This window comes from Alosa pseudoharengus, unplaced genomic scaffold, assembly GCF_046254945.1.
Source record: "Alosa pseudoharengus isolate Yale_2024_CS ecotype anadromous, Long Island Sound unplaced genomic scaffold, YU_APseudo_1.1 YU_APseudo_1.1_scf_2, whole genome shotgun sequence".
Classification (NCBI taxonomy): Eukaryota; Metazoa; Chordata; class Actinopteri; order Clupeiformes; family Clupeidae; genus Alosa; species Alosa pseudoharengus.
Window position 1 is genome coordinate 45717884 of NW_027468663.1, and position 16039 is coordinate 45733922.

A 16039-nucleotide genomic window follows, 5' to 3' on the forward strand; every position below is an offset into this window, starting at 1 on the left:
GTGAGCCAGGCAATTCCTAGCTTGGCCACGCTCACCCAGATATCCTTTCAAGCTAACCCTGCTCCTCGCATGCAGAGAATGCATGGAAAGGGGTCCCTCTTTTGAATTCCTGAGGACTCACATATCTGAGGACATTTCCTAGTCAGTAAATATAAAAGGCCCAGCAGCGAATTCACTCTTAAGAAGTAAGAAGTCTTAAGAAGGAACAAGCTAGAGGAGAGGCTGTTAGTGTCATTCTACCACACCATCATCGAGAGTGTGATGGCGCATTCCATCACTGTGTGGTATGCTGGCTGTACAGTGCATGGTTGACAAGAAGAAGCTGCAGAGGGTCAGCTGAAAAAACAATCAACTCTCCCCTGCCCTCCCTAGATGACATCGCCAGCTCTTGATACCTCTCTAGAACAAAAAAGATAATCAGAGACTACCTCCATTACTGTACATACCACCTGCTCACCCAGCTGCCTTCTGGAAGGACATACAGAAGCATGAAAACTAGAACAAACACTTTCTACAGACCCTTAGTACTCACATGAGCCAGTGAACTATCTTCTGATATAGCATGTACAGTACTTTCTTAAAAACAATAACACACCACGTGCAATATCTACAACAAATCCAATAACTTTCCAATGTGCAAAAAAACTGTTACCCCTGTCTATGTTTATTTATTAATTTATTTGAACACAACTTTCATTCTTGTTTTTTTTTTTTAGCTGTGTTTTATTGTTTTTTTTACCCCAAATGCACTTTATCAAATGTAGCAGTCCAAATAGCCACATGCTGAAAAAAACAGCCTGACCAGCTTAAGGTGGTTTGCTGGTTGACCAGCTTTTTAACCAGCTTGTTTGACCACCCTATGATGGTTGACCAGCTAGACCAGCAAAAATCTTGCGAAAACCAGGTTTACCCAGCTTACGATGGTAATTCAGCTGGTTTTAGTAGTCGTACCACCTCAAGCTGGTGCTGCTGTTTTTATATTGCTGGTTTAACTGGCCATGTTGGTCATTCTAGCAAAAAAAGCATGACCATCTTACACCAACAATGTCAAGCTTGGCAGGCTGGTCACCAGCATGACCATCTTACACCAGCTGTATCCCACATGACAGGCTGGTCACACCAGCATGACCAGCTTCCTCAGATGGTCACTCCAGCATGTCTAATGGCCCAACCAGCTACACCAGCAAAGACCAGCAAGAGCTGAGAGCTGGAAGAAAACCTGCTAAAACCAGCTACCAGCATAAGTTTTTTTCATACTGTATATATATATATATATATATATATATATATACAGGTGGGTCTCAAAAAATTAGAATATCGTGGAAAAGTTTATTTTTTCCCCTAATTTATCTCAAAAAGTGGATCTTTCATATAAAAGAATCGATGGAATTACTTGATTTTAACATGTACATTGGTTGCACATGAATAAAATGTCTAAGTTTACGAAATTGATTCATGCTGGGATAACCCAATTTGATCAAGTAATTTCAGTGAAACTGATTAAGTTAAGTTTATATTAAGTATTTATGTAATTTTAACGTCATTGAGTTATATAAGTGGCATGGAAAGTAAGCATTCAGATGTACTTAGTATTGCAACATCAATCTTAAAGGATAATAGCTTTGAAGTAATGTGAAATATTTCAAGGCATTTCTTGTTTTAATTTTGATGATTATGGCTTACTGCTTATGAAAACCAAAAATGAGTATCTCAAAATGTTAGATGATAGAGGTTATAATACAGAAATGTCGACCTTTTGAAAATAAATGAACTAATTTGACTAATCTACAATAGTTAATTTATACACTCAATACTTGGTCGGGCTGCTTTTGCACAAATTACTGCATCAATGTGTTGTGTTATGGAGGCAATCAGCTGTGGCACTGCTGAGGTGTTACGGAAGCCCAGGTTGCTTTAATAGTGGCCTTAAAGGTCATCTGTACAGCATAGTTGGGTCTGCTGTCTCTCATTTTCCTCTTGACAATACCCCATAGATGGGGTTCAGGTCAGACGAGACGAGTTGTCTGGCCACTTAAGCACAGTTATACTATGGTAAGCAAACAAGTTACTAGCAGTTTTTGCACTGTTGACAGGTGCCAAGTCCTGCTGGAAAAGGAAAGCAGCATCTCCACAAAGCTTGCTCAAACATCAAACTGGACTTCAAGCAACTTGGATTCTGTGCCTCTCCACTCTTCCTCCAAACTCTTGGGACCCTGATATCCAAATAAAATGCAACATTTGTTTTTATGCAAAAAAGGAAAAGGAGTTTGGACCACTGAGCAACGGTCCAATTCTGTCTCTCCTTCGCCCAGGTAAGACACTCTAACCTTGTCTCTGATTCAGCAGTGGCTTGACACTAGGCATGTGCCATTTGTAGCCCATTTCCTGGACACTAGACATTTTCCTGTCTGTGCGTGGTGGCACTTTATGCAGACTTCAGCCTCAGTCCACTATTTGTGAAGTTCCCCCAAGTTCTTGAATTGACTTTGCTTGGCAATTTTTCTCAAGGCAGCTGTCATCATTGTTGCTTGCACACCTTTTCCTACAACACTTTTCCCTTCCAGTCAACTTTCCATGAATATGCTTTCATACAGCACTCTGTCAACACCCTGCCCACATTCTGTGGCTTACACTTCTTGTAGAGGGTGTCAATGAGTGTCTTCTGGACAACTATCAAGTCTGCAGTCTTTCCCATGATTGTGGTTGTGTTTACTGAACCGGACTAAGAGTTCAAAGGTTCAGGAAACCAACATTTTTGTATTATAACCTCTTTATTCTAATATTTTGAGATACTCAATTTTGTTTTTCATGAGCTGTAAGCCATAATCATCAAGATCACTTTATATCTAATGAATCTAGAATATATGAAAGATCTACTTTTTGAGATAAATTAGGGGGGAATTTTTTGAGATCCACATGTATGTATATACACACACACACACATATTACCCATTATAAAGCATTATGATGTCTTATATAGGCAGGAATAAAGCATACTCTCTTCTAAGCCTAATGAAGACAGACACTTCTTATGACCATCCTACCTGTTCACAAGATAATGAGTGTCATACGTTTGAAGCTGATTATTAGCTATAATGTACAAAATAATAAGGAACGTAAAATCTTGTGTAAAAACAACTAGAACATCTAGGTTGCTTGTGACAACAACTGTTCTCAAAAAGAAAGAAGTGTATTACTCTTTTCCTGCAGATATCTTAAGAAACCTTTATGTGTTATATGGGCTCATGTTGACTAGCAAGGTATTAGTGATCCAACCAGTAAAAGTGGCTGGATCCCTAATGTTTTTGTGAGGATGAGGATGTTGATGATGATTATGTGGAATTTCGGAATCTTTTATTATGTGGAATCTGTGTGAAATTTTTGAAAAACTCTGATTCCTTGAAAACTCCTGAATCCAATGCACCCAACCACGCCCACTTCGTATGCCAAATTTCCCCAAGTCAAACCAAGTGGCTTTTTTGGAGTTTTGATTTGTTGTTCTGTTTTAAAGTTACAAGTCAACCAAATGTAATGTTGTGGCCAGTAATGAATCTATTACTAATATCTCCTAATAGAAAGGTGTAATCACAACCAATCACCTCAACATTCTTTGAACACAGTCACACACCAAATCTTTTGAAATTGCATCCATGGGGGGTGCACATTTCAATATCTCAATAACCGCTTAACATAAAAATGGGACATTTGGTACACCTACAGTATACAGGGGCATCACTAGGAGTGCAAAAGATCCGGGGCTTAAGCCCAGCATTTTTTTCTAAAGGGGGTCCGGGGGTTTCCCAGGAAAGGAAGGCCAATCGTTGGGATCCTTATTATCATATTTTAATAACAAATATAGCTAATTTTCCCTCACTAGACCTAGGCCTACTGAGTATATGGTATTTATGGGGCATTAAAAGAAAAAAATTGTCATTTAACAGAGACCTCACACCCAAACAATTTGTTATGCCTGTGACGTGATAAATGAATGCATCATTTCAGGTGCCACTCTAATCGCTAACTGTAAATGGATGAATCCAACTCACAACTCCTTGTTCAATTTTCAGTTTTTATGGACATCATTGGTATGTTTGCCTAGGACTACCTGTGGCTGTTCAGAGGCTGGCTACTACTAGCTAGTAACACAGACCATTAATTCAAAGCCAGAGCTGGCTGCTTTTTTCACAAACCTGAGCTGATGGAAGTATTATCAGGGGTTGGGGGAGATGATGTCTCACTCTCAACCTCTTCTTGTGTTGGCTGCTCCCCCCCCCCCCCCAAAAAAAAAACCCTTCTTGTATCCATATTAACTAACTATACGCTGCAATAGGCTATTCAACTGTAGACAGGCTCTGGTATCAGTTTGGCAGAGAGGGGAAGAGTAGAACACTGATGTTGAATTTGCAACAAATTATTCCGACTCTGTAAGGAACGCCAGGTCAGCGTTAGTTACAATGTTGCAGTTGTGGCTGCTGGCCGTGGCGTTCGATTGGAACCTCATAAAAACCTCTAGGGCGATTTTCATTATTATCTTTTAAGGCATAGAGATCTGGGGCTATTCCCAAGACATTCGGGGCTATAGAATGCCTCGAATGCCCAGGGCTAACGACGCCACTGCACCTATACAGCCAAGTTTCAGCAGTCAAGATATCATTGTAAATGGCTGATCCTCATGAAACCTCACCGGCTAATTCATAATAACAAATAGATGTTATGTAGCAAATATGACACAAATCACCAAAAAGGGGGCACTAAATGGCGTAATGCACACGCCATTATTTCAAGAACCACTTATGCTAAAAATGTGAAATTCAGTGTTTATTTTTGGTTACAGTTTGGTTACCTAAACTGCAGGTACCTTTATTCAGTTGAAACTGTTGTATAGTTCACTAGGGGCAATGTCATCCAAACCACTTCATAATCGCCATTATTTATGATCATGATATCTGAAAAAAACATATGAATCTATATTCATGATTTTTTAATTTATTTTATTTTCAGCAAAATATCTTCACAGACATAAATGATTATGCTGAAGTCAGTATATACACTATTAGAAAGAAAAACATGCTTTACAATACTGAAATAAAATATTTGTGTATTGCAATTCAAAAAGTAACTCACTCGTACATTTACAATTAAGCAAGTAATTAGCTAATTGGCTTCCTGGTACAATTATAGCCATTCTGTAACTAAAGCACTGGTCAGGAAAATGTAACATTGCAGACATAAATCCATACACAATCAGGCTTAACACATAATTGAAGTTAGGTGTGCATTACAGAACTGATGGTTTGAAGTAGATTAACATGTATAGATACAGCAGACATTCCGTATAACAATATGGCATAATGATTTCATGCACTCCAAAAATGTATTATAAGAACTGTTTCATCAAAATATTTAGTTTCAGTAGACTATTTGTTAAATGAATGAATGAATGAATGAATGAATATTCTAGTCGGAATAATTCAAAATATTGAACAGAGAGATTTAACTTTTTACACTATATACTGTTAAGATTGTGTGTGTGTGTGTGTGTGTGTGTGTGTGTGTGTGTGTGTGTGTGTGTGTGTGTGTGTGTGTGTGTGTGTGAAATCCAGTCAAATATGATTCAGGCAACTTGGGTAGAAAAATTTCCCTCCCAAGTCACAGACATGACTATCTGTAGAAAGACAAAAACAAACAAACATGTTAATAATATAATTAATACTGTATATAATAAAAAGAAACAGGCAATTCATGTTTGTCCTACGGCACCCCGGAGGTGTCATTGCAAGATATTTTTTTTCTGTATATCCAGAAAATGTGCAGTCGTTTTACTAACTAACTTGCAGTCATTTCACTAACTAACTTTACTTCAGCATGCTCATTTTACTAAATCGTGTTCTCAATTTACTAGATTGTGCTTTCAATTTAGTAAATTGTGCGCACATTTTACTAAATTGTGGTCTCATTTTAATTTTAGTAAAATGTGGGCACAATTTAGTAAAACGTGCACACAATATACTAGATTGTGTGCACAATCTAGTAAAATGAGACCACAATTTAGTAAAACGAGACCACAATTTAATAAAATGAGACCACATTCTCTCACTATTCAAAAATATCTTGCAATGACAGCAACTGGCCTCCGTATTGTCCTTTAGCAACATAGAGGCAGTAATCCTTTACCTCATCCAGACCCGGACAGTCATCAGAACGTTGAACACAATGGTTTTCAGGAAGAGGATTCTCAGACCCAGAACACTCAGCGTCAAAAAGTTCAACTTTGGATCTAGAAAACAAAAATACAATAATTATTAATACAAATATGATCAAAATTACTTGACTTTCTTCTAGTTAAATTTCTTCTTTAACCATTAATCAGACATCTCTCCATTACATATTGTTGTTAGTCTGATAATGATGTTTGAACATACCTGGTTCCATATCTCCACCTGGTCCAGCTTCACAAGTATTGGATCCTAGAAGAACAATACAAATATGATTCAGTAAGTATCAAGTAATATGAGTGTGAAATTATGATCTGTTGTTAATGTTTTAGGTTTGTAACCCTTTCTAGGTGATTGGTTGAGTATATCCAAGATGTACTATACCTGTATACGGGCAAGTGTCTCCCTCTGACATGATGACAGCCTTGCTATATAACTTGTCCCCCTGAATACGAGTGGCTTCTGTGTTATTATTGAAAGGGTGCGTATTGTCAGATTCATTATGGGATCTGAAGTCAGTGGCCAGGCAGGCTTTACTTTTTTCTTTTTCCAGCTCATAGTAAGTTGGTGTATCTGGTCCCTCTTCTAAAAGAACACACACAAAACAATATGTGTTAATCAACGAGTCGTAGTCCCCTTGATGCAATTTGGTCATGGTAAGGACATGTGGGGCATAATACCCCTAAGAAAAGCATCCACAGCATGGCATTAAAAGATGCCACTTAGCATGCTAGCAAGCTTTTGGACAATTGTTGCATGCTTTTTACGTAGACACTTACGTAGTCACTAGCTTTAGACAAATGTCCATGATGCTTTTTCCAAAAGAAATATCTAGCAATTATTTACTAAAACATATTTATGGTAATGGTCATGTCAATCCAATATAACAAAGATTAACGAGCCATGAAGGCCCGTCATTGATAGCTTTTGTGACAACTTTCTGTGAAAACCTGAAAATATGTATGGATTCAACCAGTGTATCTGACAGAAAGACAACACAAAGTAATATGTTTTTGTATTTTCACTTTCACAAATATTCCAATTTTAAAGCCTATAAGAATTTGTTACAGACTATTATACAGTGCAGTCTGGTGAATGTTTTCCCACAACAAAAAGGTACAAATCAGTCATTAAATACTAGTGGATTCCCACTCTTAAATGGATACTTCAGTGTCAAAATTACTTGTTTGAATGAGTAATGATAAATGCAATGATCTGTCACATATTTATCGGTTCTATGCAAACAACTGAACTGGTAAAGGGAACAGATACTCACTATCATCAATTGTCAATGTTGCTAAATCCAGCTGAAGTCACACTATGCTTATGATTTGAATGATAACCTACTGACCCTATGTGCTGCTTAGCATACAAGTGTCGATTTATGACATTCTGCAAAACCTGATAAAATGTAAAAGGCCTGAAATAAGGTGCCCCTGAAGTACTAAACAAATCAATTAAAGTCATTCATTTGATTATACTACACTGTACTACACTACAAACATTATTTATTTGGTCTTTTTTTCACTTGTACATCTTTCACTTTTCACACACTGTCTCACTGTATACGTTCATAACGCGTGTGTAGCTAATTGGGTGGATACTACATTTTCCAAGACAATGTAGTACTCAAAGCATATGCATGGGCCCTAAGCTTTGTCAACCAGGCTAACGAACAATATTCAGTCCTCTCCACTTCCTATTTTTCCAATATATATTGGATATATATATATATATATATTTATATAATATTGAGTTTTTACACACAGCATTGACATCCACAATTTCAACACTGCATGTTTATCAATTATGTAGTGATCCAAATTCTCAAAAAACTTTGTACAGATTGACTACAGTAATAATACTCACTGGTTTCAATGACAAGTTGTGTTCCTGAACCAAAAATTAGCTTGTAATCACTGCCAGTCACACAATATGCTAAATCATAACAATTACTCTGTAAAAACAGATTTCTGTTGTCTGTCTCTAACTACAATATAATGTAATACTATGTTCGTATCTTAATATTTATAGCGATAGTTGTTATGATATATAATGTTATGTATCATTATGCATCATAATGTTAACCCAATATCATCATGTTAACCCAATATGATACGTATCACACGTGTCATCATGCTCAATATGACTATGATTTTGGTAAAATGTTTGGGTAAAGAATTACAAACACTTCCATAAAGAGTAGCAAAGCATTCATAACGACTCATGATCATGATTTGGATACGTATAATCATGTATACCGTAACAATTGCACTCTTAAATGTTAATGATATTATAAGCACTTACCGATTTTTGTATCAGAATGTATAATCAAGCTTATTTTACCTCTTGATAATGGCACTGATGTCAAATAATTTATGTCAAATGCTGTTAAGCCACTAAATGCTCTTCATGATGCCTTATGTAACCCTAGCTTTCATAATAGTTGTTCAGGGCTTATACTACAGTACAACACTTTAACAATGTGGTTTATCTATTTATAGGTCATATATACATGTGATATTGACATGCCAGATACTATGATGCAGTATGAATACTTTCTAAACATCTAAATGTATCTATACAGATTTTTGATATCAATGAGTTTATAATGCTTTTAGAATGTAGACCTTGTGGAAATTAAAAATAAGATTTGATTCAAACAGGTTTATGTTTTGGGGTACTCACTGCCATCAACACTGAGTTTTGTTCCGTATCCAAAAAATATTTTGTTTACTCCAGATCCAGTCACACACTGCATACACTTAAACCGATAACTTCCTAAATATGGAGGCCAACATTATGAAGCCAATTACATGTTGTTACCTAGCCTTACTGAAATACATCAGCTGCAAGTTGCGGGATTTTGAGTGTATATGATATCATTTTCTGAATTCAAAAGACTTTTAAAAATTGAAGACATCTGCTTTGAAAATGTTGTGAATTAAAGGAATGGTACTCACGACTATCGACCATCAACATTGTTCCTGAGCCAAAAATTAATTGGCCAACACCACTAGTAGTCACACTAAACATAAGCATTGGACAAAAACTTCACATCTAACTTTATGTTCACAAAGCCTACACAAACATCTGAACTATTACTGTGGAACTGCCATATAAATATTATCGACAATCAATTTTGTAGCTTTTAGGCCTTTTTAATCACCTGTGAATACCTTTCAGAACCATAACATCCTGTGAGTGCACAAGCACATTCTCAGTAACAACTGATAATACATTTACATTGCATATATGGAAGACTGAATAAGCTTAATGTTTAATTACTTTAACTATTCTATCTCTCTGAACAGCTACTCTGAATATGAAGGAGGTGTCATTACTTTATCTAACAATGTTTTTCATGGAAGATAATTTATTTTAAATAAATTAGAAAAGGTGCTGTTTACCACACTAATCACTCAGATAATAGTATGTGAAATTTTAATCATCTTTTGTATTCACACCGCAGTCTATCTTTGTCTAGCAAATGTGGCCTTTTTTCAAATGTGTTCATGATTAGAATTTAGAATTTAGAACTTAGAATGTTTTTTAATATCTCAATGAATCTTTCTTCTTTAACACCAGTCCAGATATTTAAATGCAGCATCAAAGTATAACAAAAATGATTTTGTTTTGTTTCATAAATTGAACCAAAGTGTCTAATTAAAAAAAAAATCTACTCACTTAAGTTAGCTAAAACACTTGTCCCTTGTCCAAAAATGACCTTGTTGTTTTCAAACTACAGGACAAAAATGACACAATAGACACAATTGCCTCTATAGTCTCAAAACTAGATATTAAAAGTGTTTGATGCTAAAATTGGTATTACTTACTCAACTGGACAAGTAGATTTGTCCCAGATCCAAAAATTACTTTGTCATTGTAGCTATTCACACAGTGAAAACTATGGGTATAAAACTAAAGCCTGAATTTTGCAATCCTTAGCTTGATGAATACAAAAAACATCTCAATCAATTCTTATGATCTGGGGAGTTAATTATTTGGTTGGCTACAGCAATCCTTTCTTACACAAATTTTGACTTACTTGGTTTTATAGTAAGTTTGGCTCCACTCCCAAAGAATATCTTAAATCCAGAAGTAACACAGCCATTGATCAAACATCAAAAACCTAACCTCCTACACTGATAATTTAGGCTACTTCTTTAATGTAAAGTACATAAATACAGCATACAGGTTAAAACAGTGGATCATATTTCTACCCATCCCCATTTATCTGTTCATGTTTATATCCATGGACAAAAAGAAAACATGGCAAAAAGAAAACAGAACACACCATGCATCTGTGTTGGCAAATACATATTTTCAGCTCCACCTAAATTAATACAGCTTGATAATTCTGTAAGGTAATTGCTTGATCTGAAAATTATCTTTAATATGTTACATGGCTATTATTATCAACTAATAGCAGTTTTACATCAGATTATAGTATTCAGGAGAGTCTGCGTCGTATTTTATTTTAAAGTATCATGTGGTCTATATTTAGTACATTTTTACCTATGTTTGAACTTTTCTGCCTATTCTACACTAAGGTTTGAACGAGGAAATTCAGGACAAATTCTCAATGTGTAGATATACAGTATATTATATATCACCATACACTGCATTTTACTCACTTGGCTGGACTGTTAATTTCGTCCCTGTTGCAAAAATTAGCTTCTGGTTAGCAGACACACAGTACCTGGACCTAGATCAATAACTCTTGCTCAAGCAAGAGTGTGTCACAAACTAAAGGTTTTTCTGCTACAATGACATGATATGGGCATAACATGATTTCAGCTACTTCATACTTGGATGTTTTTGATTAATTCCCAATCTGGTTCATATTTCCAAAAAATACAGAGTACCAACACTTCTCATCAAACCTTCTACTCACTTAAATTGATAACAACTCTAATCCCTTGTCCAAATATGAGCTTGGTGTAGTCATTCACACAGTGTCAAACCACTCAGCAAAAACAATCAAGGGTGTGTTTCCCAAAACTATAGTTGCTAACCTGTTAGCAACTTAGTTGGTTGGTAATGGGAAATTGCATTGCAACCAACAAAGTTGCTAATTTAGTTCTATGGTTTTGGGAAATGTGGCCCAGGTCAGCAAAGATAAATCACGTAATTACTGATATAATCCTAAAACACATACTTAAAAGCCAAGAACTACTACTCATTTAACATTTACTGTAACCTTGTTTCAGATCCAAAGAATAATATTCCAATCCCAGTTGTAGTCATACCATACATCCGCTGTGGTTAATAAACCTAGTTATAAACACTACCCAAGCTCAGGTCTAACGATCAATGATTCCTATGTATACTTCTGAAAAAGTAATTGGACAATATAAAACTGATCGGCTTACATATATTACTTGGATAATATTACATTATGACATCACTACCAATTAATACTTTATGAAACCCTAATTAGCTCACGTACTGCTTGCTTTCGTATTTGTGGGAAAATATGGCCTATATTTATTCCTTATGGACAAACGTAAAATCCTCAATTTGGAAATTAAGGAAATGGTTATTTTGTAGAGATTGTGCAGTGTATTACAAGTTACTTACGTAGCTGAACTATTAACTTAGTCCCCATTCCAAAAACAAGCTTCTGGTTAAGAGACACACAATGATGCGACCTATACTGTAATGATAAAGCTTTTCAGCAATCTCATAACAGTCGGTATTAGGCCACTGTTAGGTTATATTTCACGCAAGTGAACGTTTATATGTCATATATCTACAATATTGGATGTCATAATACTCAATGATGTTTTATTTATGCTTAAAGATATTATTATTCATGATATATTAACAATAATATCCTCAACATTAGGAATACAATGACGTTAGCACTACAATTTATATTTTCTCTTTTACACCAAATAATGTATTACAACTGGATCGGCTCTAATATTTAAAACATGCTGAAAAAGAAATCAAACCATGTATGTCATACCATACAGCAGAAACCAATGGATATCCATAAGGCTACCTCTCAAAGTGTGTGATTGTACAACTATTTTATGTCATTAGTAATCAAAACCATTCTGTGGCAAGAGCTTTTTTGAAATGTAACAAGGATTTTAACAAGATGTAATATTTTGAAAATGAGACTTAAACATATTGTTACATGTTTGTTAAGAAAATAATAACACTAATACAATTTCACTTGATGTCATTTGTCTATGCTTACATTTGATATTTTACGTTTTTTTTTTTTTCTACCTGCAACTACAACATTTGGTATAATAAACTTGTCTTTTTGTATATTAGATGGATTCCCAGGTCAGAAACTAGATATTTGAAAGGCAAGACATATATTGTTTCCAGATATTAAAGCCAGTATATTCACAAGATATCCTTGCATAACCAATGTGATAACTGCTCTTTATCATTCATTATCATCAAACTATGCTTCTTGGACTTTGTACAAATTATCACCTATATCATATGTTTACAATTTGTATGTCTTACTTGATTGTATGGTAAGTGTGGTTCCCTTCCCAAAGATTATCTTATATCCAGCAGTCACACTGTCAGTGATCACCAAACACAATCCCACCTTGCAACTTCACCACTAATAAGGTTATATTCTTTAAAAGTTGAAATGTCCAAATGTCATATCACCCTATTACACTTTAAAACAAAATGATACACAAAATAACTGCAATATTGTATATATAATATATATAGTGCTGCAGTCCTACATACAGTATATATACATTTTTAGAGTTATTTTACATGGATTGAATTTGACATCATAAATAGCAACTTACTTTCACTGTTGCCAATAATTATAGAATATTGCTATAAAATATTGTTTCGACTATATTTGCCTTTTGATTAACCACATCAACTTTCCACTTTTACACAACCATGCTATGAACCTGCTCACTTAATTTCACAAAAAAAATATTGAAAATTTTGCTTCAATGCATATATAGTAAAGTTTGTGAACTTCAGTCTAAGATTTTGTCATTATTATGTTAATCAATTGAAACATGATTTCAGCTACTTCATGCTTGGTTGTTTTTGATCAATTCCCAATCTGGTTCATATTTCCAAGAATAACAGAGTACCAAAACTTCTCATCAAACCTTCTACTCACTTAAATTGATAACAACTCTTGTCCCATGTCCAAATATAAGCTTGTTGTAGTCATTCACACAGTGTCAAACCACTCAGCAAAAACAAACAGGGGTGTGTTTCCCAAAACCATAGTTGCTAACCTGTTAACAACTTAGTTAGTTGGCAATAGGAAATTGCATTGCAACCAATACAGTTGCTAACTACAGTAAGTTAGCAACTATGGTTTGGGGAAATGCACCCCAGGTCAGCAAAGAGAAGCCTCTTAGACTGTACCACATCAATTGATTTAAAAAAAGCTGTTTTCCCTGTCCAAAAATGATATCCAGCAGTCCCACAATTATTGATATAATCACAAAACACATGGGGCCTACTTAAAAGTATCCTACTCGCTTTTAACATTTAACCTTGTTCCAGATCCAAAAAATAATATTCCAATCCCAGTTGAAGTTATGGCATACATCCGCTGTGGTTAATAAACTTAGTTATAAACACTACCCAAGCTCAGGTCTAACAATCAATAATTCCTTTGTATACATCTGAAAAGGTATTGGGACAATTTCAAACTGTTCAGCTTACATATTACATATTACATGGTTAATATTACATTATGACATCACTACCAATTAATACTTTATGAGACCCTAATTAGCTCATCAAGTACTGCTTCCTTTCGTATTTGTGGAAAAATATGGCCTAGATTTATTCCTTATGGACAAACGATAAATCCTCAATTTGGAAATTAAGGAAATTGTTATTTTGTAGAGATTGTGCAGTGTATTACAAGTTACTTACGTAGCTGAACTATTAACTTAGTCCCCATTCCAAAAACAAGCTTCTGGTTAAGAGACACACAATGCTGCGACCTATGATAAGCTTCTCAGCAGTCTCATAACAGTCTGTATTAGGCCAATGTTACGTTATATTTCACGCAAGTGAAAGTTTATATGTCGTCTACAATATTGGATGCCATAATACATAATGTTTAATTTATGCTTAAAGATATTATTATTCATGATATATTAACAATAATATCCTTAACATTAGGAATACATTTCCGTTTCAATTTATATTTTCTCTTTTACACCAAATAATGTATTATAACTGGATTGGTTTTAATATTTAAAACATGCTGAAGAAGAAATCAAACCCTTTAACTTACTGGAATTGACAACAACCCTTGTCCCAAGTCCAAATGTAAGCTTTCCATAGTTATTCACACAGTGTCATACTATACAGCAGAAACAAATATATCCAGGTAGCAGAAGGCTATCTCTCAAAGTATGTGATTGTACAACTATTTAAAGTCATTAGTAATAGAAACCATTCTGTGGCAAAAGCTTTGTTCAAGATGTAACAAGAATTTCAACAAGATGTAATGTTTTGAAAAAAAGACTTAAACATATTGTCACATGTTCATTAAGAAAATAATAACACTAATACAATTTCACTTAATAACATTTGTCTACATATGCTTACATTTGAAATGTGATATCTATTTTATGTTGTTTTTTTACCTGTCTGCAACTAGGAAATTTGGAATAATAAACTGGTCTATGTGCATATATTAGATGGATTCCCAGGTCCTCCCAGATATTGTTTCCAGATATTAAGCCTGTATATTCACAAGTTATCCTTGTATAACCGATGAGATCAACTTCTTTCATCTTTATCATTCATTATCATCAAACTCATTTTTACAATTTGTATGACTTACTTGATTGTATGGTAAGTTTGGATCCCTTCCCAAAGATTATCTTATATCCAGTAGTCACACTGCCAGTGATCACCCAACAAAATCCCATCGTGCAACTTCACCACTAATATAAGGTTACATTATTTAAAGGTTAACATGAGTAAATGTCCAAATGCCGTATCACGTTACACTTTAAAACAAAATGGGCACGAGCACTGCCATTCATTTTTGTTAATTAAAAAATAATTGAAGATTTTGCTTCAAGGCATACAGTAGTATAACTTGAATGACCAAGAATGAATGAACATGAATTTCAGCGTAAGATTTTTTGTCACTATTATTTTAGGGCACATTCACACTAGATCCTTTGGTCCGAAGTCGGACCCAAGTTCATTTGGACCGTTGGTTTGGTAAATTTTCATAATGTAAATGCAGTCTACCGAACTTGGGTGTGGACATTTAGCTAATTTTGTGCTGATTGTCTTACCTTTGATAGTGTGGACCAATTTATAAGTATTAAAAGGAAATAACATTTTGTAACCACTTAGTTATGTTTTAGGCTAATTTTACGACATCAATTGTTGACTGGTGAAAGTACAAGCTAGCTATATGTATGAAAGACAACATATAAAAACTTCCATAACTTACGTGTCTGAACATTTAATTTTGTGCCTCTTCCAAAAACTATCTTGTTGCCAACAGTCACACATGCACTGACTATGTAGCAAAAACCCTCAGGGAAAAAATTACGGTGCCGACAAGGTACTGGATGTTGCACAAGCCATCACAAAGAAATGAATTTATGAAACAACTACATCATGTAAGATTAGCACGTTCTCTATCTCGAGTTGATTTGGTTATGGTAATTTGATCTGTTTTTTTAACACTCAAGTGGTTTCTTTGTCCCAACAATGAACGTTAAACTTCAATAAATCAACATACCATTACTTATTTCTATGTGTTTTAACTTTTGACTGAGTGTAGTTTTTTACTTTTTACGTCGTCTACTGGAGAGGTTGTGTTG

The 16039-nt window shown here is 34.8% G+C and overlaps 1 protein-coding gene across 13 annotated transcripts in view; it reads right to left on the minus strand.

Moving 5' to 3' along the window:
• Nucleotides 1-4970: 4970 nt before the first annotated feature.
• LOC143134651 (M1-specific T cell receptor alpha chain-like) overlaps nucleotides 4971-16039 on the minus strand; it is a 45066-nt gene continuing 33997 nt past the window's right edge. For 10 of the 13 annotated variants that reach the window (XM_076295197.1, XM_076295199.1, XM_076295205.1 and 7 more), the window contains exons 2-5: nucleotides 6600-6800; nucleotides 6423-6467; nucleotides 6175-6277; nucleotides 4971-5665 (exon numbers count right to left, since the gene is read on the minus strand). In XM_076295197.1, the coding sequence (XP_076151312.1) occupies nucleotides 5662-5665; nucleotides 6175-6277; nucleotides 6423-6467; nucleotides 6600-6800 (353 nt within the window). In that variant the 3' untranslated portion in view covers nucleotides 4971-5661. Of the gene's footprint in view, nucleotides 5666-6174; nucleotides 6278-6422; nucleotides 6468-6599; nucleotides 6801-9178; nucleotides 10019-11798; nucleotides 12417-15036; nucleotides 15616-16039 lie in introns of those variants that run through there. The other 3 variants (XM_076295203.1, XM_076295210.1, XM_076295207.1) reach the window with 3 other exon arrangements.